This window comes from Lycium barbarum, chromosome 7 (genome assembly GCF_019175385.1).
Source record: "Lycium barbarum isolate Lr01 chromosome 7, ASM1917538v2, whole genome shotgun sequence".
NCBI lineage: Eukaryota > Viridiplantae > Streptophyta > Magnoliopsida > Solanales > Solanaceae > Lycium > Lycium barbarum.
Window position 1 is genome coordinate 79486913 of NC_083343.1, and position 27439 is coordinate 79514351.

The window sequence follows — 27439 nt, forward strand, 5'->3', positions numbered from 1 at the left end:
AATGTGGTAGCCGACGCGCTTAGCCGTCGATCGATGGGTAGTTTATGTGGAATTCCCTCAGACAAGGAAGAAATGGTCCGTGAGTTTTATCGATTGGCCAAACTTGGAATACGTGCAATTGATTCGAGTAAAGCAAGTATCAGCATTAATGACCTCACAGTTTCATCTTTAAATGCAGAAGTGAAGGAACGGCAATATGAAGATTCTCAACTAAGCCGTTACCGAGACCTATCTTGTGAGAAGGAAAAGTCTCCATTTGAAGTTTCCATGGATGGAGTTCTACGATATCAAGGCAGGATATGTGTGCCGGATGTGGCAAATTTGCGCCAACGGATCTTAGAGGAAGCACATCATTCCCGGTATTCTATCCATCCAGGTGCAACTAAGATGTATCATGACCTCAAACTAATATACTGGTGGGATGGCATGAAGAGGGATGTAGCAGAATTTGTAGCGCAATGCCCAAATTGCCAGCAGGTAAAAGCAGAACATCAGAAGCCAGGAGGGTTGTTACAAGCCATGGAAATCCCTATGTGGAAATGGGAAACCATCAATATGGATTTTGTTGTAGGATTACCCCGTTCACGAGGGAAGTATGATTCTATATGGGTGATCGTGGACAGGCTCACGAAATCAGCTCATTTCCTCCCGGTCAGGACTACGTACTCGGCGGAAGATTATGCCCGGTTATATCTAAAGGAAATTGTGCGACTCCGTGGAATTCCTTTAGCCATTATTACGGACAGAGGGGCACAGTTCACAGCCAAGTTTTGGAAGTTCAAGAGGGCCTAGGTACCCAAGTCAAATTTAGTACGGCATTTCACCCACAGACCGACGGGCAGGCCGAGCGTACTATTCAGACCCTGGAAGATATGCTACGAGCATGTGTGCTGGATTATGGTGGTAGTTGGGATGAGCATCTACCCCTCATTGAGTTTGCTTACAACAATAGCTACCATTCCGGTATTCAAATGGCTCCATATGAAGCTTTGTACGGAAGAAAATGCAGATCTCCAGTTGGCTGGTTTGAAATAGGAGAATCACAATTAATAGGTCCCGACCTGATTCAACAAGCGGTCGAAAAAGTCAAGATTATTCGGGATCGATTGCTAACAGCCCAAAGTCGCCAAAAGTCTTATGCAGACAATCGCCGACGAGACCTGGAATTTCAAATTGGTGATTGGGTGTTTTTGAAAGTGTCGCCAATGAAAGGAGTGATGAGATTTGGCAAGAAAGGGAAACTAAGTCCCCGGTATATCGGACCCTATGAAATCGTTCGTAAAGTGGGTCAAGTAGCTTATGAATTGAAATTGCCTTCGGAGCTTGAATCAATTCATCCAGTATTTCATGTTTCGATGCTCCGCAAGTGTATTGGGGACCCCACAAGGATTGTTCCGGTAGAAGATGTGCAAGTGACAGAAAAGCTAACATACGAAGAGGTACATGTTGCTATTCTAGACAGACAAGTGAGAAGGCTTCGGAACAAAGAGGTAGCATCAGTCAAAGTTCTATGGCGGAACAATAATCGAGAAGAAATGACTTGGGAAGCGGAAGAAAAGATGAAGTCCAAGTACCCCCAATTGTTTCAAATCCCATAAGAGACTAGACATGAAGCAACGACGAATTGAGGTATGTACGTTTTATTTCTATGATTTTGGTCGTGTGTGACCATGGATGTATTGATATTGTAACATAGCCATGTGGGGAAATGATATTATGGGTTGCTGTGACAGGTTAATAGTGCCAGATTACAGAGGAAACTCTGGCGAACTTTCTGTAGAATCTCGAGTATTTAACATTCGAGGACGAATGTTCCAAAAGGGGGGAAGAATGTTACACCCCGGAAATTTTCCGTTAGCATGTGCAAATAGGCTAATAAGGATAAAATATGTGTGTGGCATTTTGAAGGCAAGTAATAAGGTCCCGTAGATTGGTATCGAGGAGTTGAACAACTTTTACGAAGGTTCCATAAGGATCGGAAATGAGACCAAGTCAAGAAAATAAGCTTCAGTGAACTGGGAGTATACGGTCCATTATACGAACCGTAAAAGTGTTTTACGGTCCATTATACGGACCGTAGAAGTGTCACAGAAGAGGCTGGCTGAAGGGTGAGTTTTACGGTGTACTACACGGACCGTATAACGGTTTGACGGTCCGTAAAATTAATCGTCAAAGTGTCACAGAATGAGGTTGAAAGAAGGTCGATTTTACGGTGAATTATACGGACCGTATAACGATTATACGGCCCGTCAAATGGATCGTCAAATGGTTACAGAAAGGGGTGATCTCTGGGTCCATTTTACGGCCAGTTATACGGACCGTATAAATTTATACGGACCGTATAATGACATCGGGACTGAAGTTGAATTTTATAAAATATGATCCAAGTCTCATTTTCTTCATTCCCACTTTCTACTACACGATCCTCTCTCTCTCTCTCTAGAATATTCTACACTCTCCCAAACCAAGAACACAAGTAGAAATCTAAGATCAAATTCATCAATTCACCATAACCTAGTGCAAGAACACATCAAAAGGGATTATTTAAGTCAAGAAATTCCTAGAAGGAGGACCTAGGGTTTTGTTGGAGCGAAGCATTTCAACTCAAGGGTTGTTCAATCACCATCCAAGGTATGTTTCATGACCTTATTAAGTTATTTAAGTATTAGAAACCTAGGAAAAGCTTGGATTGTAGGAAGACATAGAAAAATGGGTGAATAGTGCCACCATTGAGTGATGATGGAATTGAATCATATAAGTTGAAGTGTTAAGGTTATGAATATGCTAGAAATGATGATTTTACCATGAAATAAGTATTAAAGGTGTGAAAACACGATGATAAGCTAGGTAGGAAATTATGGAAAAATTGGAGGAAAATGGTGAAATGTGATGAGTCGATATGAATGATGGTTGTTGGTGGTAATGTTGTGGGTATTATTGTTAATGTTGGGAATTGATATAGACGATGGGAAAAGTAGAATAAACAAGGGAAGTGCTACCCAATTTTCTTTAGAAAATAGCGACGCGTTCTTATAGCCCACTAACTAACGATAATTTGAATTCCCTTATGAAGGTAACGACGCGATATTTAAGAAGAGCAAGTGAACGGTATTTTAGCTAAGCAACCAAGGTATGTGAGGCTAGTCCCTTTCTTCAAATGGCATGAATCCCATAGCATGAAATCCCCTTCTTTCCATGAGCTAATAGATATGATATGATAATGCTAAAGCGATGATTATGTCCTCATTGTCTACACTCACCTCATGTACTGATTCCTTCGAGGTGAGGCAGAATGTCAGAAATTGCTCCATAAAGAGATCGGGGGATCACGACCTTACGTCACCCCGGTAGAGTACAAATGATCATAAGTTCACGCATGTATTAAGATAAGATAAGCATGTTTTAAAAGTATATGATGATAAGTATTTTATGTTAAGCATGTCATGATTGCATTTACACCGCGCCTAGTTGGCCGGGCAGACACCGCTTCGGCGGGCGGCTACACGGATACACCATGACCCTCTCGGGCATGGGAAGACACCACTAGTGGGAGGCATGAGATGGTACCCGGACGCGGGAGGCCTGGACGCGGGCTTATATTATTGGTGATCACACCGTTGCGACATGGACGGATAGCTTGCATGATATGTATACATGATATGATAAAGAGTATGAGTAAGACAGCATGCATCATCCTTCTTATGATTATGATTCAGCTTCACATGTTCACTTTGATGTTCATTAGGTTGTTATTGTTTCTCTCTTCATTATTTATGCCTCTTATACTCAGTACAATGTTCGTACTGACGTCCTTTTCTTTGGACGCTGTGTTCATGCCCATAGGTAGACAGGGAGCCGAGCTAGATCCAGAGCCATAGGGGCAGTCAGCTGTTGAGAGCACTCCATTGTTCGGAGGTGCTTGTGATTTCTTTTGTGTATACGTACATATATATATATATATATATATCCATTTTGGGGCATGACGGAGTCTTGTTCCGTCCATTGTATAGCACGTCAGTAGAGGCTCGTAGATGCGCAGTGTGGGTTAGATGGTTCCACAAGATATTACTATATGTATATACTATCTTGATAGCCGTATGGCAGATGTATGTAAAGCAAGTATGTTTCTTGTAAAATATGATTTTCACATGTTTCGTCTATAAATTCTGAAAGAAGCATTTAATGAGTAATTGAGTATTAAGAAGAGCGGTGCTCGGTGGTTAGCCCCGGGTACCCGTCGCGGCCCCTAGCCGGGTCGTGACACCCAGCTAGGGGCCGCGATGGGTACCCGGGGCTAACCACCGAGCACCACTCGTTTGATTACTCATTATACTCATCTGACGTTTCTTTATCAATTTTATACTAAATTTTTAAGGAAATCATCTTCCATTTCAAACATATTACTCTTTTATATACATAAGCCATTAGGCTATCAGAATAATATATATATATATATATATATATATATACATATACATGATGGCAACCTCGTGAAACCCCATAACCCATACTGCGTATCTACGAGCCTCTACTGGAGTGCTAAACATGAAGACGGGACAAGACCCCGTCATGCCCAAAATACACATACATGAATATACACAAAAGAATAATCAAGCACCTCCGGAACAAATGAGTGCTTTCAATCAGCTAACGGCTTCTACAAGTCTGGCTCAAGTTCGCCTCCCTGTCCACCTGTCGGCATGAACACAGCGTCCAAAGAAAACGGACGTCAGTACGAATATTGTACTAAGTATGTAAGACAAGAATGAAATAAATATAATAGGAGGATAGTGAGCCATAAGAGAAAGATATAACCTACAAGAGTGTTATAAGCAAATACATTTCGTACATATATCATATTTTACATAATCATGGCATATATGTCATCACATCACATATCTCGTCACATCACAATCGTCATCGTTATCCCGCGTCCGGGTAACCATCATATGCCGCCCACTAGTGGTGATCATGCCCGACCCTCTAGGCTCGGTGTAAACATAGCAGCTCGCCTTAGCGATGACATGCCCGGCCATTAAGGCACGGTGGAATCATATGCAGCCCGCCTTAGCGGTGACATGCCCGGCCATCTAGGCGTGGTGGAATCATATCGTCATATCATCAATCATAATCCATCATTATTACACATCTCATGATCATGTCGTAATCTTATCATAGCTCGACATTTTCATATATAACATAGACATATTATAAGCTAGCATCATTGATCATCTTATAGACATATCATGACTTAGCATTATTTCACATTTATCATTAGGAAAATACATTAAAGTTTCAAGACAACCATGACTACATCGAGGTGACAGAAGGTCGTGAACCCCCGATTATATTATGAACATTTACGGTTATCCTTCCTTACCTTGAAGGAAATAATACATAAGGTGAGTGTGAGCAATAATATCATGAACTCTCGAATCGCTATACGTTAACTCATCATCATCACTATCATGCTCATATGTAGTTTAGTATATGTACGGACTCATAAGCTCCATCATATAAGAGGATCATGGAAAAACTTGGAAGATTCATGCCTTTGAAGAAAGGGATAAGCCTTACATACCTTTTACGTTTAACTAAGCTATCGTTCTCTTGTTCTCCTTCAATGTCACGTTTCTACCTTCAAGAGGGAATTCGCATTAACGTTAGTTAGTCGGTTATAAGAACGCACTACTATTTCTAGAGAAAATCGGACAGCACTTCCTTTGTTTATACTACTTTCCCCACATTCTATGTCAACTCTCAAACGTTCATAACAACATTCTCAATATGATAGACAACACTCATCATTCATTTACAACATCCGTATTTCACAATTTGTCTTCAATTTCTCCATAATCATGGCAATGGTTCATCGTGGCATTTTTCTCACATAGGACACTTATTCGATGTTCTAAATGTCATTCATAACATTTTCATAATCACAAATTATTAATGATCATGGCTCAATTCAAACCTTTACTGAACAATGCTACTATTCACACTTTCATGACCCATTTCTTACATCCTTCTATAATCTAAGTGTTTCAACTCTTCCATACCCTAAATAACATGTAAATGCCATAAAACTTACCTTAGATGTTGTAGGAACAAGCCTTGAGTGGTATTACTCTTCTTGCACCAAAACCCTAGTTTGCTTCACTTGAAATTTCTTAACTTGGATAAACCTTGATGAGTTTCATACACTTGATTCACTCGGATTCTTGATATAGATCTTTGATTTCCTTGGTTTTCTTGTAGATGAAGAGTAGAGAATACTCTAGAGGTTTCTAGAGAGAAATATCGTGGAAATAAAATGAATTTAATGAGCTTAGGTCTCCTTTTAATTGTCACGACCCAACCCCGTGGGCCGTGACTAGTGCCCGAGATGGACACCGATACAAACTTACTTACCAAATCAGCATATCAACGCCTTATTCATATCCAACATATATTAATTATTACAGATGTTAAGGGCAGATGTTGTCTCAAGCACCGCATACATCAAACACATCATACAGGAGCCACCAGGGCTGTCGTAGAACATATCGCCCAAGCATATGCATAAGTATATGTACATACAAGCCGTTAAGGCTGTCATACCAAATAGGACCGCTTAGACGCAAATCACATAGACATAACTGAACCATAACGACCCATGACCCACATACATGTCTACAGGCCTCTAACAAAGACAACAGAATCATATGACGGGATAGGGCCCCGCCATACCCCTAAATAGTCATATATACATAAATATGTACAACAGAAAGATCTGTACCAAAAGTATGGGCTCCGGAACAAGGGAGCACTTCAACACAGCAGATGGAGGTCCTAAGCTGACGGACCACTCACGTGTGCGTCTGTACCTGCGGGCATGAAACGCAGCCCCCGAAGAAGAGGGGGGTCAGTACGGAATATGTACTGAGTATGTAAGGCATGAAATACATCTGGAAAGATCATAACTGAAATAGTGATTCCGGGGGTCAAGTATCATAATAAGGAAACCACTGTACCTGTGTAGTATGGAACAGAATCAAACATTTTCATATCGCATACCGTACCTGGCCCATTATGGGACTCGGTGAAAGAAATCAGGTCATTGTATCATCATGAATACATGTATACATATACCGTACCGGGCCCTCTAATGAGGGACTCGGTGAACAAAGTCATGCATGTCAACATTATATATCATATATATACCGTACCCGGCCCTCTAGTGAGGGACTCGGTAAGTGAAGTCATATCATCATATCAGTATGCCATCATATCATCATGCATATACATATATACATACCGTACCCGGCCCTCTAGTGAGGGACTCGGTGAATCAAATCATCATACGCCCTCCTGGCCACCATAACATGTCATCATCTCATCACATCATCATATGCATGTACCGTACCCGGCCCTCTATTGAGGGACTCGGTGAAAAATGCAGTGGAGCGCGCACGATAGCATACCCGGCCCGGGACTCGGTGAATAGACATATTGAGGCTTGCACGAACAGAGTCGTGAGAAACTATATACATACAAATCAAGACTCGATAGATAGGTGCGCAAATTGACACTTGAGGATCATAACTGAAACAGAGATTTACCAGAATCAAACATGATCTTTAAAGACATCAAAGCACTTGCCTTTTTAAAACAGAAATCATGTATGTCATCAGCATAAATAAAAAATGACAATCATGTATCAATATAATGCTGTGGAACGTACGACCCGATCCATATATCCTATTATGTTAATATAATGCCGTGGAACGTACGACCCGATCCATATATCATAATTTATCAATTCCAAGAATCGATGGACACGTATACTTGCCGACACCCGAAGGCTCCGAAACAAGTTTCGGGTCAATCCGACTTAGTATGAGAAAGTTATGAGCGTTTGAAGTACAGAACGTTCTACGAACATTTCAGAAGCCATTTTTGGAAACTCGAAGCAATAACCATATCAAGTAGATCTTCGGACAACATAGATACGCATCAAAATCATATGAAACAGCTTATGGAAATCAAGGACATTAGCCATCCTAGTGGCTCTAAGAATAGGAATTTCTTTTCAGTCATACATATACGTCATCTGTTCGTTTCATAGAGATCATGCCAAAAGAAAGAAAGGTAAGCCTTACATACCTAGCCCGCTTTCTACGCTAATCCGAACTTAAGTCTTTCGCTTCGCAAGATCTACAACAATATTCATATGTACGAAACATTAGCCATAACACTTAAGAGTCCAATTCTAAACCTCGCAAGATCTACAACAATATTCATATGTACGAAACATTAGCCATAACACTTAAGAGTCCAATTCTAAACCAACACTTTATCTACAGAAATTTCGGCAGCATTTCCCCTGTAAATGCAACATCCCCGAGAATTCAACTCGGCTATATCATCAACAACAAATCCGAGAATTTAACTCGGCCAAAATATCAACAACAATACCAACAATTATTCTAACAATATTCACAATCGATTCAAGACACTTACTAACATTAGCAACTTCTTCCTACAAACTTCAACGGCGTCTCATTTATATTCAATTCATATTTGCTCACACATTCAAGTATTAATCCGAAGCCATTCAAACAATATTCAAGAACATTTCAAACAACCCGCACAATATTCAAAATAATCTGACCATTATTCCACTCTACCCGAAAGCTTCCAATTGCAACAAGAACAATAACAACACATTCTATTCCTTCAATTTCATGAACTACACCAACAATTCACCCATTAACAACATTGTTTTCCACAAATACAAGAAGACTATATTCAAATCACGTTAACTTCTAAAATAACTCTCCAACCATCACAACTTCACTAGAATCATCAAACTTTCATTATCAACATAGCATCCACAATAACCACAACCAAAACACTAGATAAAATAAGTGAGGCATTATTCTTACACACACACACATACACGGCCACACACACCACATATACACGGCCACCACACACTTCCATATTTTCATGAATTTCATTCATTTTTACATACTACAACATACACAACCATCCATAACATATAAAAGGAGATTGAATTCTTACCTTTTCCACTTATCTTCTCTCTTGGCTAAAGTTGCCTCTTGCAAGAATGGATGTTTTTCTTGCTCCAATAATTACTTCACTTTGCTAGGGACCTTCCAATTAGTAGGAGAATAATTTTTGAACAATTTTTTCTCAAGGTTCTTCTCCCACCATGTATGGCCGAATGGCCCCTTATCTCTTTCTCTTCTCCAAATTTCTTGAATGTTCTTTAGTTGAAGATGAAATAATACATGGGTCATCTTTTACACTTATTTATTTTGCTCCCTTATGGGCCTTGGCCCATTTAGTTTTTTGGACGGCCAAATGGCCCCTTAAGTCCAAGCCCACATTTTTTTTTGTTTTGTAATTCATGAAAAATTATTCTCCAATTTCCAAATTTGCCCTTAGCCTTCCTCCGTATTTCTATGAGTCATCTTGCGAATTTCCCTTTTTACCCCTAGCCTTTCTTAATATTGCCACATCATTAACTTTTATAAACAACTTGTGTGCTAACAAGATCAAAAATATAGCTTGGCTCTTAACTTCCCGCAATTATCTTAAATTATCCGAATACATAAAATGCGGGATATAACATCCTCCCCCCCCCCCCTTTAGAACATTCGTCCTCGAATGTTGAACTGGCCTCATGGTGCATTATAATACTTCGAGGAGGTCTCCTCTATAATTGTCACATACGATCATTTAACATATCCATTTATATAAACACTTGGGAAAGGTCACCAACACATTTGTGAGGCATAGGCGCGTGGAAGACTGGATGTACCGCTTCTAATTCGGTGATACCTCTGATTCATGGGTGACCTGCCAATCCTACGGACAATTTGATAAGGTCTACTATATCTCAAATTGAGCTTTCCCTTTTAACTTTACATTCTAAATGTTTATCCAATCATGACTTTGTCGCCAACGAGCATAATGGTTATGTTCCTTTCCAAGGCCAGTTTATCAGTATCCAAAACGTATATACATGATATTGCTTTGCCATTTCTAATCCTTCGCAGTCCAACTATACTCATGACAACTCATGATTCGAATTCAGTTAATTTCTTAACTCGCAACATCTCTGGGTTCTTGCCGCAACTTTTCCTCGTTTCCTTTCGTCACATTCTTCGATGCCAGTATCCTTGTCTGTAACTTCCTTGGATTGGTGATCGGTTCATCAATCGTCATTCCTTGTTGGTTCTCCGACGTGGACTCCTTATAATTGTAATTGGGTATAGCTTCATGTTAATTGTTCTTTCAATTCCCTAGCGTATACCCTCATGTTCAGTATAATTCATGGTCCATGAACTATCTTCTAATACCCGATGGCTTCTTTTATCTTTTATTCATATAAGCAGTGCGCTTCCTTTCTTCGGGAAGTTATCAACTACAAACTGTTGTTACTTCATTATAACTGTTGTCACCCGATGCGTCTTTTGGATCTGTTATCCTCTTCATTGACTTTGTGGATTCAGCCTGTATACCTTTCTTGCTCTCTTTATCGCTTTCTTCTGGGACTTAGATCATCATAATTAGTTTCAAATCTAGTATGTTCCCCCCCCCCCCCCTTTATTAAGAGGGTGTATATATGTCTATGCCCGTTAAGTAACCATCGCTTTCCGCAATCCTCCTTACATTTGAAGCTCCTCCATCACGGAGTCTGTCACGTCTATCTCCTTGTTAACTATGTTCACATATTTAGTCGGAATACTCATAAGAGCATCTATTTCTGGCGCTTACTTGTTTCCATTTTGACATACCTCTGTCCCTTATGTCTAACAATGTCACTAACCTCTTTGGTACATATCTGTTTCCAGTCACTTTCTTCCTAACCACTCTCCCTTTCCTTCTATCAAGCCATCGGTATCTGTATTCCTTCTTAGGGAGTAGCTCCCTTCTCTTATCGTTTGTAGCATCGGCTCTGAGGTTCGTAAGATATTACTTTTATTCGCGCGTATCGGTTCCATTCTTAAGTCACCTTCCAGAAAGGCTTCTCTATGTTCAAATCAACTATACCAACATAGTTGTGGAATTATCCTTCCTTTGATAAGTTGTCAGTCGGCTATCGCCAACTTATTAAAATATCCTCCGTACTCCCATATACTTGTCCTATTTTCACCGTTAACCTTCCTCAAGTTTGTTTCCCTTTTTGCCCTTTTCTATCACATTCCAGTCCTTTTACAGACCTGTCCCCTAAAGTTTTACGCGAATAGTTCCATGCTTTGCCCGTCGGATCTTCTGGAGGTTTTGCTCAATCATATTTCTTACCTTTCACTTTTCCCGACATTTTAATCTTCTTACCTTCCATTTGCTCACTCTCTTTCTTTTCCAACTATCGTTGTATTAGAGTTTTCCAATCTTACTTGTAGTGACATCAGTATCAGTCTATTTCAGAACCTCTGTACCATACCCTTCGCTTGTCTCTTGGATTCCATCCAGTTAATGTCTTCCATACGTCGCAACACTGGTTGCTAGGTTTCACCTATCGATCGAGACAGTCATAAATGAAATGTCATATACGTACATATATGTTTACTACCATTTCGCTTACAAAATATTCCCAGACGCTATTCAAACTTACTCTGATTCCAGAGCTGCGTTGTGCGTTTTTCTCTTCACCAATCTGGTCTGCTTTAGCCAACGCGACCTCTTTAAGGTTTCTAACTGCTCCGCATATGCTAATTTCATTTAGGTTACCCTAATTTCACATTTGTCTCTTATATCTACATTTGTGGAAATTTTAGTACACTTCCCAGGAGGTCACCCATCCCAAAATTGCTCTGGCCCTAGCACGCTTAACCTCGAAACTTTAATGCATTTCGATGCGTTAATGCTAATATAATTGCATCCATTAACCCGCACGACCTTTATCCCGTAATCTAAGGCAAGTCGGGGTCTTAACAACTTTCAAAAGGTTCTCGTAGCGGGTCCCACTCCGATCTAGAGAGGATCCTTTATTTTTCTGACTATGTAATTACCGAGTTAGCCTTTTAAATTCTCAACATTCACTTTTCATCTGTATGTATAGCTACCCCAGACGGTCCTATCAATTTCGGGTTTTTATCCCAGTTCTTCTAGCAATCAGGGGGAAATATATAATAAAATAGAGTCTAAATCTATCAATGCATATACATTTCAGTAGAAGATCAACAGTATACCTGTAACCACGTCTGGTGACGCCTCCTGCTCCTGTCGGCTGACCAAAGCATATAAGCGGTTCGAAGGACCGCTAGAACCGGGAGCTCCGCCTCGACCTCTACCGCGACCTGCCGGTGTCGGCCGCATAGCTACAGAAGGGGAAGATGAACCAACAACTGATCCGGTGGGCTGGCTGAACCACCTGGACCACCCCTAAACGGGCACTCCCTCATAACATGGCCTGGACACGGGCCCTGGTAACTCTCTGTGTTATATCCCGTGTTTTGTGCATTCGGAAAATTAGAAATGAGTTTCACTTGAAAGAAATAAGGCTATGTTTATTTTATCTAACATATGTGTGTGATATTTATGAGAAATATTGTTGCGGAAATACGGAGGAAGCCCAAGGGCAAAATTTGGAATTTTGGAAATTTGTTTCGGGAATTGCAAATAAGATCCTTAAATTGTTAGGCTCAAAAACTAATAAGAGAAAAATGAGGCCCAAAGTGAGGGGGTGGCCGGCCATAGCCCATTAAGAGGAGCCCAAGCTCATGTTTTAGTTCAAGTCATGTGATGATTAAATAAATAAAGGGACCATTGTTCATTCTAGACTATTCTTGAAAACAAAAGAAAGAAGAGCAAGAACAAAGGGAGGGGGTTTCGGCCCCTTCAAGAAAAAGAGAAAAAAATTCCAAGCTCTTCAATCTTGATTCGAAAATTTGTTTCTTCATGTATTTCTACTAACTCAAGGATGCTCTTCAACATGGTATAATTTTTAAGGCAAGAAAGTGCTTGTGTTGGCAAGTGGAAGTTTGAAGAAAAATGTAAGATTTCTATTCTTTGGTGTTATGGAATAAGTATATATGTTATGATGATGAGAATTGGATGAGAATTATGGAGTTGTGATGTGTATGTGTCTAGCCGTGTGTATGTGTGAAGTAGTGCATGGTCGTGTGACATGGTGATGTAGGGAGGTAGAATGGAAATGGATTAATTTTGTTTAGTATGCTAGTTGTGTTGTTGTGACCCTTATAAGGTAAATGAAGGTAAAATGGATTAAGTTGGCATGGAAATTGGTTGTATGTTATTATGGGAAATTATGTGATTTTTATATGATTTTTATATCATGGTGAGAGTGAGATTCTAAATGTGAATTATGGTTGTTGTTAATGAATTTGGAAGAAAACAATGCGAGTTGATAGTGTTGTTGCATTCGTTGAAGTTTCGGATAGAATATGGAATTGGCGGAATTGTTTAAATCCTTGGGTATTGATTGGAGTGTTATTGAATTATGTTTGAATAACCTTGAGTTAGTGAATGAATATGAGAATGTTGATATTAGCTTGATATTGTGAAGTTGGAATGGAAATTGTCGCCTTACGTAGAAAAGAGGACTATTTATGTTGTAGTGCGTTTTGTGATGATTGTTGATGCTCTTGGTATTGTGGTGTTGTTGTTGTTGTTGATATTTTGGGCCGAGATGATTCTTGGGGACGTTGAATTTATAGGGGGAATGCTGCCGAAATTCCGGTAGACAATATGAATTTAAGACTTGAAATTCTAAAAGCGTGAAACTCATATTTGGCAACTATGACCAATTGTAGATTTTGGACGAAACGGGGATTGAGTTTGGACGAGTGTAAGGCGCAAGCGAGGTATGTAAAGCTATCCCTTTTCTTCTCTTGGCATGTCCTAGATGTACTAGGTTGGAGTTTGAACCTCGGGGAACATTCTATTCATAGAAATCCGAGTTTACTTTTAGCACTATTCTATTCAGTGAAATTGAATTAGAAACTTATGCTTTGTTGAAAAGAAACGTTCGAGCATTCATAACTTTCGTAAACATGATCGAATCACCCCTAAGCTTTCATGGTTGATTCCATAAGGTCAAATGTCTGTAAAATTTGTACGCCGCCTCGACTTGGACCAAGGTGGGCCCTCTAGCCCCGAGTCTCCTTCGTTGCCCTAATTGGCTTAACTTTGTTCGATATCGAAAAGAGACTTTTGCTTATGACTTTAGCTATTAAAGAATAATGTTTTGATTACTCCATGATATTCTGATTTACATTTTGAACTATGAATACGATTTCAGAAGTACTTTTGTGAGATAAACTCCGTATTGATCAGTTGTCCGGACTAGTTTGCCTAACGGGTTGTCATATGATTATGTCTAGTCTCATAAATGTTTTGATATGTAAATTGCATTAGTTTCCGCACTACTCTGCTCGTGCCCATTATTATGATATCGTTCGCCGGTTCCCGGGCCGGTTTTGTGATCGTGCGCACTATGATATATTCGGCAGTATGCTGTGTTACGGTTCCCGAGACCTCGCCATAGGGCCGGGTTCCGTTTATGCAGTTATGCTGTGATATGGCTTATGATATGTTGTGATGATGTGTGACGGGGATACGGAGATTTGAAACCTTCTGGTGTTATGCTGTGTTATGGCGCCATCGACGGGCGGGCGACCATATTCTCTGTGCCCTATGCATGACTTATTTTTTTGAGAGTAACATTTTGATATTTTGGGTTTGCACTTATGTTCTGTACTTCTATTTCGTTTATGCCTCAGATTTGTTTTCTGTATCTTCTGCTTTGCATACTCAGTACATATTTCGTACTGACCCCCTTTCTTCGGCGGGGGGGGGGGGGGCTGCGTTTCATGCCCGCAGGTACAGACGCACAGTTTGGTGATCCACCAGTTTAGGACACCCTCTTTTTCTATTTGGAGTGCTCCTCTTATTCCGGAGCCTACATTTTGGTATATATCTTCGTTCGCTACATATGTATGTATTTGTTCAGGGGTACGGCGGGGCCCTGTCCCGCCATGTGATTCGGTTGGTCTGTTTAGAGGTCTGTAGACGTATATGTGGGTCATGGGTCATGTGTGTGTTTGTTTGTGTATGATCTGCGTCTTAGCGCAGTTCCGTTTGCTATTATGGCCAAAACGGCCCATTTGTCTGTATACGTATATGTATCTGGCGATGTATATTCCGCCAACCTATCAGGTTTGGATACGGCCAGAATGGCCTGTATATTTGTATATGTGCATATATTCGGCGATGCATATTCCGCCGCTTCTTTTGGTTCTGATGTGATGTTTTGTACGCGCAATCGCGCAAGATAATATTTGTTTTTAACTCTGTTTAAAATGACAAATATGAAATCTGAGTCAAGCTATACTATGATGATTTGGTTTGTATGTCGGTTTGGGTGTCCAAGTAGGGCACCAGTCGCGGCCCACGGGGCTGGGTCGTGACACTCTGGGCCTGGCTAGTCTCTTCAACTGCTGCTGACTTGCCCTTCTGGGCAGCCGTCGCTTTTTTCGGAGGCATCGCTGAAAACATAACATTTTGTCAGAAAGGAACCATCCTAATAATACCGCTCTATCGCACGATCTAAGATCGAAAGAAAAGGTAACACCCTAAATGTCCTGTAGCTTCCTGTTTATAGATGTGGTGCACAACTCACCGATAAACAAGACTCTACTAGACACGGCCTGTAGACATTCCGAGGACAAACCGCTCCGATACCACTTTTGTCACGACCCAACCCCGTGGGCCGTGACTAGTGCCTGAGATGGACACCCATACACACTTACTTACCAAATCAGCATATCAAAGCCTTATTCATATCCAACATATATTAATTATTACAGATGTTAAGGGCAGATGTTGTCTCAAGCATCGCATACATCAAACACATCATACAGGAGCCACCAGGGCTGTCGTAGAACATATCGCCCAAGCATATGCATAAGTATATGTACATACAAGCCGTTAAGGCTGTCATAGCAAATAGGACCGCTTAGACGCAAATCACATAGACATAACTGAACCATAATGGCCCATGACCCACATACATGTCTACAGGCCTCTAACAAAGACAACAGAATCATATGACGGGACAGGGCCGCGCCGTACCCCTAAATAGTCATATATACATAAATATGTACAACAGAAAGATCTGTACCAAAAGTATGGGCACCGGAACAAGGGAGCACTTCAACACAGCAGATGGAGGTCCTAAGCTGACGGACCACTCACGTGCACGTCTGTACCTGCGGGCATGAAACGCAGCCCCCGAAGAAGAGGGGGGTCAGTACGGAATATGTACTGAGTATGTAAGGCATGAAATACATCTGGAAAGATCATAACTGAAATAGTGATTCCGGGGGTCAAGTATCATAATAAGGAAACCACTGTACCTGTGTAGTACGGAACAGAATCAAACATTTTCATATCGCATACCGTACCTGGCCCATTATGGGACTCGGTGAATGAAATCATGTCATTGTATCATCATGAATACATGTATACATCGTACCCGGCCCTCTAATGAGGGACTCGGTGAACAAAGTTATGCATGTCAACATTATATATCATATATATACCGTACCCGGCCCTCTAGTGAGGGACTCGGTAAGTGAAGTCATATAATCATATCAGTATGCCATCATATCATCATGCATATACATATATACATACCGTACCCGGCCCTCTAGTGAGGGACTCGGTGAATCAAATCATCATACGCCCTCCTGGCCACCATAACATGTCATCATCTCATCACATCATCATATGCATGTACCGTACCCGGCCCTCTATTGAGGGACTCGGTGCAAAATGCAGTGGAGCGCGCACGATAGCATACCCGGCCCGGGACTCGGTGAATAGACATATTGAGGCTTGCACGAACAGAGTCGTGAGAAACTATATACATACAAATCAAGACTCGATAGATAGGTGCGCAAATTGACACTTGAGGATCATAACTAAAACAGAGATTTACCAGAATCAAACATGATCTTTAAAGACATCAAAGCACTTGCCTTTTTAAAACAGAAATCATGTATGTCATCAGCATAAATCAAAAATGACAATCATGTATCAATATAATGTCGTGGAACGTACGACCCGATCCATATATCCTATTATGTTAATATAATGCCGTGGAACGTACGGCCCGATCCATATATCATAATGTATCAATTCCAAGACTCGATGGACACGTATACTTGCCGACACCCGAAGGCTCCGAAACAAGTTTCGTGTCAATCCGACTTAGTATGAGAAAGTTATGAGCGTTTGAAGTACAGAACGTTCTACGAACATTTCAGAAGCCATTTTTGGAAAATCGAAGCAATAATCATATCAAGTAGATCTTCAGACAATATAGATACGTATCAAAATCGTATGAAACAGCTTATGGAAATCAAGGACATTAGCCATCCTAGTGGCTCTAAGAATAGGAATTTCTTTTCAATCATACATATACGTCATCTGTTCGTTTCATAGAGATCATGCCAAAAGAAAGAAAGGTAAGCCTTACATACCTTGCCCGCTTTCTACGCTAATCCGAACTTAAGTCTTTCGCTTCGCAAGATCTACAACAATATTCATATGTACCAAACATTAGTCATAACACTTAAGAGTCCAATTCTAAACCAACACTTTATCTACAGAAATTTCGGCAGCATTTCCCCTGTAAATGAAACATCCCCGAGAATTCAACTCGGCTATATCATCAACAACAAATTCGAGAATTTAACTCGGACAAAATATCAACAACAATACCAACAATTATTCTAACAATATTCACAATCGATTCAAGACACTTACTAACATTAGCAACTTCTTCCTACAAACTTCAACGGCGTCTCATTTATATTCAATTCATATTTGCTCACACATTCAAGTATTAATCCGAAGCCATTCAAACAATATTCAAGAACGTTTCAAACAACCCGCACAATATTCAAAATAATCTGACCATTATTCCACTCTACCTGAAAGCTTCCAATTGCAACAAGAACAATAACAACACCTTCTATTCCTTCAATTTCATGAACTACACCAACAATTCACCCATTAACAACATTGTTTTCCACAAATACAAGAAGACTATATTCAAATCACGTTAACTTCTAAAACAACTCTCCAACCATCACAACTTCACTAGAATCATCAAACTTTCATTATCAACATAACATCCACAATAACCACAACCAAAACACTAGATAAAATAAGTGAGTCATTATTCTTACACACACACACATACACGGCCACACACACCACATATACACGGCCACCACACACTTCCATATTTTCATGAATTTCATTCATTTCTACATACTACAACATACACAACCATCCATAACATATAAAAGGAGATTGAATTCTTACCTTTTCCACTTATCTTCTCTCTTGGCTAAAGTTGCCTCTTGCAAGAATGGATGTTTTTCTTGCTCCAATAATTACTTCACTTTGCTAGGGACCTTCCAATTAGTAGGAAAATAATTTTTGAACAATTGTTTCTCAAGGTTCTTCTCCCACCATGTATGGCCGAATGGCCCCTTATCTCTTTCTCTTCTCCAAATTTCTTGAATGTTCTTTAGTTGAAGATGAAATAATACATGGGTCATCTTTTACACTTATTTATTTTGCTCCCTTATGGGCCTTGGCCCATTTAGTTTTTTGGACAGCCAAATGGCCCCTTAAGTCCAAGCCCACATTTTTTTTTGTTTTGTAATTCATGAAAAATTATTCTCCAATTTCCAAATTTGCCCTTAGCCTTCCTCCGTATTTCTATGAGTCATCTTGCGAATTTCCCTTTTTACCCCTAGCCTTTCTTAATATTTCCTCATCATTAACTTTCATAAACAACTTGTGTGCTAACAAGATAAAAAATATAGCTTGGCTCTTAACTTCCCGCAATTATCTTGAATTATCCGAATACATAAAATGCGGGATATAACATTAATGACTTAAAATCTAATCCGGAATGAACAATAGATGAAGTGCACAATGGTCATAAACCCAGTTTACGGTCCGTATTCTAGTTTACGGGCCGTATTTCGTGATCGTATTTAAGCATAACAGAATCAGAAAGGTATGCTGGAGGTCATGGTGATTTACGATCACGGTTTACGGTCCGTATTCCAAGTCGTATTTAACCATTTGATCATTTGACAGAAAGTTGAAGTTTTGTAAGTTGAAATACGACATGGTAGTTTATGGGTCGTATACCACTTTACGGTCCGTATTTCATTTTACGACCGACTGACCAAATTGCAAATCTGCAAATTTTTTTTCCACATTTTCAAAACCTATGATTAGTCATTGTGGAGCATAACCTGTCTCTTATTGCAATTGCCTTTGAAATCTTACTTAGGGTCGTCAAACGTCACTCCCTTCTGATTAAAACATCATGTACTCGTATTCTTTGTTAGTCTATTCATTGTACGTTCACGGGGAAATTTTCGAGGTGTAACAATATTGTTATTATTCAGACTTGTAGTAGTTAGTTAGTTGCTCTTGTATGTCCAGACCAGATATTGGGGTGTATTTCTTACTTCTGCATTTTCTTATATTATTATCGTAAGACTTACGTTATTCTATCTTCTTCCGCTTTACTTATGTTTTATGATGTTGGGTTAAGGGTTCGCCTACCGAGGTGGAAAAGGTAGGTGCCCTCATAACTTAGTGTAATTGGGTCGTGACAGAGGTATCGCTCTCCGATTGGCTGGTTTGATGCCTTCAAGGATAGGCCTTGGGGTACGGATTTGCTGAGGGATTTGTTGGATAAAGTGAAATTGATTCAGGAGAGAATTCTCACGGCTCATAGTAGACAGAATAGTTATGCAGACCAGAAGGTTCGTGATTTAGAGTTCATGGTTGGGGAGCGAGTTCTGTTGAAGGTTTCATCCATGAAGGGTGTGATGAGATTTGGGAAGAAAGGGAAGTTGAGTCCGAGGTTTATTGCCATATCTCATATGCAAATAGTATTATCATCATTCGGAAGAACTATATCAATCCAATATCCGATAGAGCAGTACAAAGGTAAAAGCTTTCCAGTGAAAGCTTCCCAGAAAACACTCTACACCAATTTGCAAAAAAACAAAAAAATAAAGTGAACAGGTTGGTTGTGTACCCTGAAAAGATGCTGCAGTACTTGAAATACCTAGGTCTTTTTTTGTTTCCCCACTTTAAATTATACGTATCTTTATGTATCTGCAACACCCACAAAATGAAAAATAAGGCCATAAATCTGTAACCCTATTTGAGATATTAACTAGAAATTGAAGAAAAACTAAACAAACAAATATTTTGAAATAATAAAAAACATAAAAAGCAGAAAAGAAAGAATGACCTCAAAATCAATGGTTAGATACTTCACCATATTCTCTCAAAAGACTCTGCAACAACATAAATTATTTGAAACCCATTAACCAAAATCTCATGCAAGAATAGAAAAAAACCAAAGAGTAAAATAAACAAAAGATAATAAAATTACAGACTTTTCTTTTTCTCCTTCTTCTTTAGCAGTAGAGCTCCCAAAACAGAAAAAAGATAAGAACTTTTGTTGAAAAACTCAATGATTTTCATAAGAAAATTTTAATAAACAGCCAAACATCTTTTTTTTTTTTCCTGTCACGCAATAGTATTATCTTATTTGTTTTTTTTTTTAGGATGGATTTCAAAAGTGAAACTTAATCGTTCTGATTTTCAAATCGATATATATATATACATAGAGAGAGAGAGAGAGAGAGAGAGAGAATCCCAAAGTCTCCCAAGTGATCTCTTTCTTGCTGTTGCTTCTGATATTTGTCTTTGTTTAGCAAAACACCCGAAAATGGAGAGGCAACATCTGCCATGGCTGATGAAGGTGGTGACTTTCACCGAAGATGAAGGAAGAAGGGTCACTAAGAAGAGATTAAAAATCATTATATGCCAGCAAAAACCTCTAGGATTTTAAAAAATTTCACATTTTACTTGAAAAATCCAGACAAATGGTTATAAAAGGTGAAATCGGTGGAGTGGAGAAAATGTCGAATCCAGCTATCGAACAAGTAAAAGATGTCAAAACACATGTCAGTAAATGGGAAAAAGGGTTTGCCATTTGGCAATAGGTTGCTAAAGAATTTCAATAGACATGTGAGATATCAGATAGGGCCAAGTTTAAAGTACGAGTCACCTTACTATTGTACAATAAGTAGATGCTGCGTTCGTACAAATTGGCTTCTAAAATATAGAAGAAATAAAGGGAAAATAACCTTCTATGACTATTTAGGAAAAATACTTACCCGAAATGGCCCAATTTGTACCCTTCACTTCAAAAGCCTGTTGTATATTTGTACCCTCACTATAATTGAAAAAAGTTGTATATTGTTAGATACAATTGGATTTTCTAGGATATAAACACCTCTTATATATTATTATACACTTTTATACAAGGCTGATACATTTTCTACTCAGATGTATAAAGTTGTATATTGTTGTATAATGTTGTATATTGTGAAAAAGTGGCTATGCGGGGTGTAATTTAAAAATATAGCTACGCAATTGTAATTTTGTATGCTAATTATATATTATTGAAATTTCCCCAGAAATAAACTAGATAGGGGGTATTTTTCATAAAAATAAAAGGAAAGGGTGCAAATACAAAAGCAGTACATCAATTAGGGGTGCAAAATGCAAATAATCTAAATGTATACTATCAGTGAGTGGAGCCACAGCAGTGGGGAATCTAGAAGTGAGTGTGGGTCTTCAAAAGTAAAAGCATATGCCAAATTTGGTTGGTGCTTCTGAGCTGCTAAATCGATCCACCACTCTTCTTTCTTCCAAGTCCAACAAGGCTGCCTCCCCAGTACTCTGGAGATTGATGGAAGACGAATTCATCAAAGGACATGTCCACCCTAATGGCCTTGCTGTTCTCACTCTCCATCGTCCTAAAGCTCTCAATGCCATGAGCCTTGGTGGGTCTATTTTCACTATTTCTTATTTTCACTTCTCTTTTACAATTCCTTTTCCCTCTTTAACTGCTCTGGAGCTGAAAATTTGCACTTAATTTCGTTTATGATCATGAAATTATTATTATTATTATTTTACCCATCCCCCAGGAGCTCCCTTTTTTTTGGCTCTCTTGGTGACTCGAACCTTCGTGTGGGAGGTGGAGGAGGGTGTTTACCACCTGAGCAACCCCTCTTGTCCATCATGAAATTAGATATGATTCTTTTTTTTCTTTTTTTTTTTTTGTTTGTGAGGTTGGTATTACTCTATTATGTTAGGACAGGGTCAAATGGTTGACTTGACAGCGAGTTAGTCTCTGAACAAAACTGATATAATTTTGGATATTATTTCACATGCTATAATCAGGTTGAATTTTCATTGTCATAGCATTGATTAGGCTTTACCTGTAAGAATATTGACATAATAAAACCGGCATAATATATGATATTTAAGACACAAAATAAATTTAGATTAACAATGATAATTGCATAGCTTTTTGAGCCATAAATCAAAATCAAAGACTCAAATCTTTCTATTGTTGTCTTGGATCCACAATTAATCCTACGCATCTTTTGGCTTGGTATATTCTTTTCTATCTTGTTGTTTCCTTGAATCAAGCCAAGTGCCACAACTCTTTTTCCGGTATATTGTACCCTTCGTTTCGTATTGAAATAGAACCTCAATTTATTACTTATTATTAGATTTTAGATTAGTTAGTGTTTAGCTATTAGTATTAGATGAGACTTTACCGATTTTTTTTTTTTGATTTCTTTATAGGAGAGGACAAATCTCGTGTTTCGATGCGAATTTGATACGACATAGAGAAGCTGCCCTTTATAAAAAATTGTATTATTATATTATTTTGACTAATAAAAGGGGTTCCAACGTATTAATATATAGTGAAGGAGTCAAGGATACTCTCAACAGGAAGGTATAGATTATGTAAGAAACCTTTGCTCTAGTGGCAATGTTAGAATCTATCAGAACCCTTTTAGCATTCGCTTCTTTCAAAGGTTTTAAATTTTTCAAATGGATGTTAAAAAACACATTTCTAAACGGTTTTATAAACGAAGAAGTTTGTGCAAAAAAACTTCCTGGTTTTGATACTAAAAATTTCCCCACTGTGTTTTTAAGCTGACTAAGGCGATTTATGGATCGCGGATTGATGAAAAGACTAGGTCTTCCTCTCTATTACCTTTTCACAAAATGGCTAAGGCACTAAGACAATTACCCCACACAACATATGTTAGATAGTATGTTTATATAAGGTTAGAAAAGGGACTTGTATTGAGCCTACACTCACAGCCACACTAGACCCATCAAGCACATCAAGTGCACGACCCAATAACCAATTATCACATTTATAATTGGTCTCACATTTATGGACTATCATCAAACCCAGAACGCTTAAAATATAAATAAAATATTTAAAACATTTTTTCTTACATTACTTTGTAACTTATTGAAGAATTCGAGAATGATAACTTCCTATTATGACATAAGAATACAACCAGCTAAATCCCACAATGTGGGGTTTGGGGAGGGTAAAGTGTCCGCAAACCCTACCCCTACCTCGGGAGGTAGGGAGGCTATTTCCGAAAGACCCTCGGCTCAAGAGAAAACATGACGAAAACAAGGTCAGATAAGGACAAACTGTTGAAAGCAGTATGAAAATGAAACTAACGAAAGTGAAAAAGCCATGATAAAAGCAGTCTGAAAGAAAATAGCAGTAGCTACCACATATAAATAAGATAATCGAATAAACAACAGATAGTAGTAGGTAGGGGCTAAGTTACTCGGACTCTTCACTTTCGGTGCCGCACCCGTGTCGACACGACATGTGTATTGGTGTGGGTTTGGGATCCGTACCCGATCTAGTCAACCGCTTTTGGGTACTTTGACCAAAATCAACGAAGAAATTCCGGACAGATTCAATGATTTGTATAATCAAAACAAAAGCTGAGATGGACTTAAAGAAAATGGAATACCTTGTATATTGAAATTTCTATGTCACTCCTTTTCCTTTTATCTCCTTCCAGGATTCTCCTCATGATCAATATTTTCTCCTCATGTTTTCCACATAGTATCTCATAATTTAGGATTTATAGTTCTATTTTTAGATATTTCAATTATTTTTAGCCGAATCCCCACACCCCTATCCATACCTGGATCCGTATTCCCTAATCTTAGAATTTAGATCATGAAGGATCCGACCTCTAGATCCGCACCTGAGTCCGATTAACTTAGGGTAGGGGTGTACATGGACCTAGTTGGTTCGGGTTTTTCAAATACCAAACCAAACCAATTGTGTCGGGTTTTTAAATCTATAAACCAAACCAAACCAATAAAGCCGGGTTTTTCAACCTCGAGTTTTCTCGATTTTTTCGGGTTATTCGGGTTTTTCCGGTAAAGTTTTCTACAAAACATATAACTTGTGCTTCAAATATTTCTTTAGTCCTAGTAAGATACAACTATCTCATTTATGTTCTTCTTAAGAAAATAATACAAAATGTGAGATGAGTGATGACATTGTACTAAAATATTCAACAAAAAATAATGAAATCATTATGAAAATGGTCGTACTCTAAAAATACTAAGTCATGCTAAAATAAGTATTAATTACATGACCAAATATCAAAGAAAAACTTAAATAATTTATGTATTTTCACTGTCTAAACTAATGCAAAACTAAGAATTGATATCCGACATTAATGTTATTCCTAGTGTTAGAATTGAATTTATTTTGTTAGCATTAGTATTGATTTGAGTTACTAACATCAATGGGCTATAAAACTTATGGACATTCAAAGTTGTAAGTCCAAGCTTGAAATAATATAAAAGACAAAAACTATGAAAGTTTAAGAAATATATCTAAGTTCTTCATCAAAAATAAAAATAAAAATAAAAAAAGAAATAAATCTAAGTTACATTATAAATAAATGTTTTTATGTATAAAATACTTTAAAAAATTATATACATGTAATGTCGGGTTGGTTTGATTCGGTTTAACTTTTTTTAGCTAAAACTAAACCAAACCAATTATGGTCGTTTTTTTTTTCAATACCTAACCAAGTCAAACCAAACCACTAGTCGGGTTTTTTTTCTCGGTTTGATTTGGACTATCGGTTTGGTGCGGTTTGTCGGTTTTCTTTGTACACCCCTAGTAGTAGGAAAAAAGGACAATAAACTAGCAAAACTGCAACTACTGGTACTAAAGGATAAGCGGGACTGCCTACTAGCCTTCTACCCTAATCTGCAGCATCCTATCTAAGGTCCTGTCCTTGGTAAGCTGGAAATGCGCCATGTCCTGTATAATGGTCTCTCCATAATACTTCTTCGGCCTACCTCTACCTCTTCTGAAACCGTCAATAGCCAACCTCTCACACCTCTGCACTAGGGCATCTGTGTCTCTCCTCTTCACATTCCCAAACCATCTCAGCCTCGCTTCCTGCATCTTGTCCTCCATCGATGCAACTCCCACCTTATCTCGGATATCTTCATTCCTATTCCTATCTCTCCTAGTGTGCCCACACATCCATCGCAGCATTCTCATCAACTTACATATCTTTTGAACGTGAGAGTTCTTGACTGGTCAACCCTCTGCCCCATACAACAGATTCGATCTCACCACCACTTTGTAGAACTTGCCTTTAAGTTTTGGTGGCACCTTCTTATCACAAAGCACTCCTGAAGAGAGTCTCCATTTCATCCACCCTGCACCAATACGATGTGTAACATCATCGTCAATATCCTCATTTCCTTGTATAATAGACCCAAGATATTTGAAACTTCCTTTCTTTTGGATGGTTTGGGTACTAAGCCTCACTTCCACGTCAGCCTCGTGTGGGACATCACTGAACTTGCACTCCAAGTATTTTGTCTTGGTCCTACTTAACTTGAACCCTTTAGGCTCTAGAGTTTGTCTCCAACCCTCTAGCTTAGCATTAACTTCGCTGCGAGTCTCGTCAATCAAAACTATGTCATCCACAAATAACATACACCATGGCACCTCACCTTGAATGTGCCGCGTCAAACCATCCATCACCAAGGCAAATAAAAATGGGCTAAGAGCTGATCCCTGGTGCAACTCCATCACAACTGGGAAGTGCTCCGAGTCTCCTCCCACTGCCCTTACCCTGGTCTTGCCTCCCTCATACATGTCCTTGATCGCCCTAATATACGCCACAGGAACACCTCTAGCCTCCAAGCATCTCCATAGAATCTCTCTTGGCACTTTGTTGTAAGCCTTTTCTAGGTCGATGGATACTATGTGTAAGTCCTTCTTCCTCTCCCTATACTGCTCCTCCAGTCTCCTTACAAGGTGAGTGGTTTCTATAGTCGAGCGCCCTGGCATAAATCCGAATTGGTTCTCTGAAATAGACACGCCTCTCCTCACCCTCACCAGAATGTGCAGGAAATATGGTTTAGCATTAGAAATTTGATGGACAAACAATACAGGAACAAACATTGTTAGAAGTGGAGATTCTTTCTTGTTCTTTCATTCGTTGATTTATCAATTTCTTTTGAAATTTGGTATGGTTGCCTGTTATTTTCTGTCACGTCCCGAAATACCCCTTAGACGTGACTGGCACCCAACACACACCACCAGCCAGGCGAACCAAAATTTTCATATCTTAACCATAAATTCACAGCATTTAATAACTTAAATAAGTACCCAAATAATATGCTAATTAATTACGGATAACTAGTGTCTCAGAATATTAATCAATTACTCCTGCCCAAATCTCACACTAGACCATGGAGCATCTAAGAGAATTACAAAACACTCGGGTTTAAAAACCCCAAAAGAAAAGACATCAATAAATAGATGATAACGACACTTTTGGCAACCTTCACGAACAAAGCGGCGGCTCACCTTAACTAATAGATCAACTCCAGCAAACTCGTCAACTACTAGCTTTGTCGTCACCTATAGTATCTGCATGGACATGCAGGTAAGGAGTGAGCTATATGTAAATATAACCCAGTAAGATCCTCGACCCGCCACTTTAAATATCCCCGGAACAAGTGTTAGAAAATACAAACACACAACAAGCTCAAATATATTATGCACATGAATATATCATTATATAATAGCAACAACCAAGGTCCAAACCACTGTTTATCAAATATATTATATATCTCAACACAATTTACACTACGAACCGTCACAAGTGGCAGTTAAAGAATTAGTCAACACTATGAATCCACGGCAACATACACAATGTGCCAAATATGTCAGGAAGCATACACAATGCTAAGGGAAGCATACACAATGCCCCAATATCATCAAGCATACACAATGCTAAGGGAAGCATACACAATGCCCCAATATAATCAAGAAGTATACACAACGCTAAGGGAAGCATACGCAATGCCCCAATATCATGGCTCACAGCTATATCACATCACAAAATAATTTATAAAGAGAGTTTTGGATTATTTGAAAATAAAGTATATG

The 27439-nt window shown here is 39.0% G+C and overlaps 1 protein-coding gene across 1 annotated transcript in view; it reads left to right on the forward strand.

Annotated features, from left to right (window-relative positions):
- The first annotated feature begins 21722 nt into the window (after window positions 1-21722).
- The window catches only part of LOC132603486 (3-hydroxyisobutyryl-CoA hydrolase-like protein 3, mitochondrial), a 43490-nt gene continuing 37773 nt past the window's right edge, over window positions 21723-27439 (forward strand). Inside the window, exon 1 of the mRNA XM_060316585.1 lies at window positions 21723-21944. Coding sequence (XP_060172568.1) covers window positions 21752-21944 — 193 coding nt within the window. The 5' untranslated portion in view covers window positions 21723-21751. The remainder of the gene's footprint in view (window positions 21945-27439) is intronic.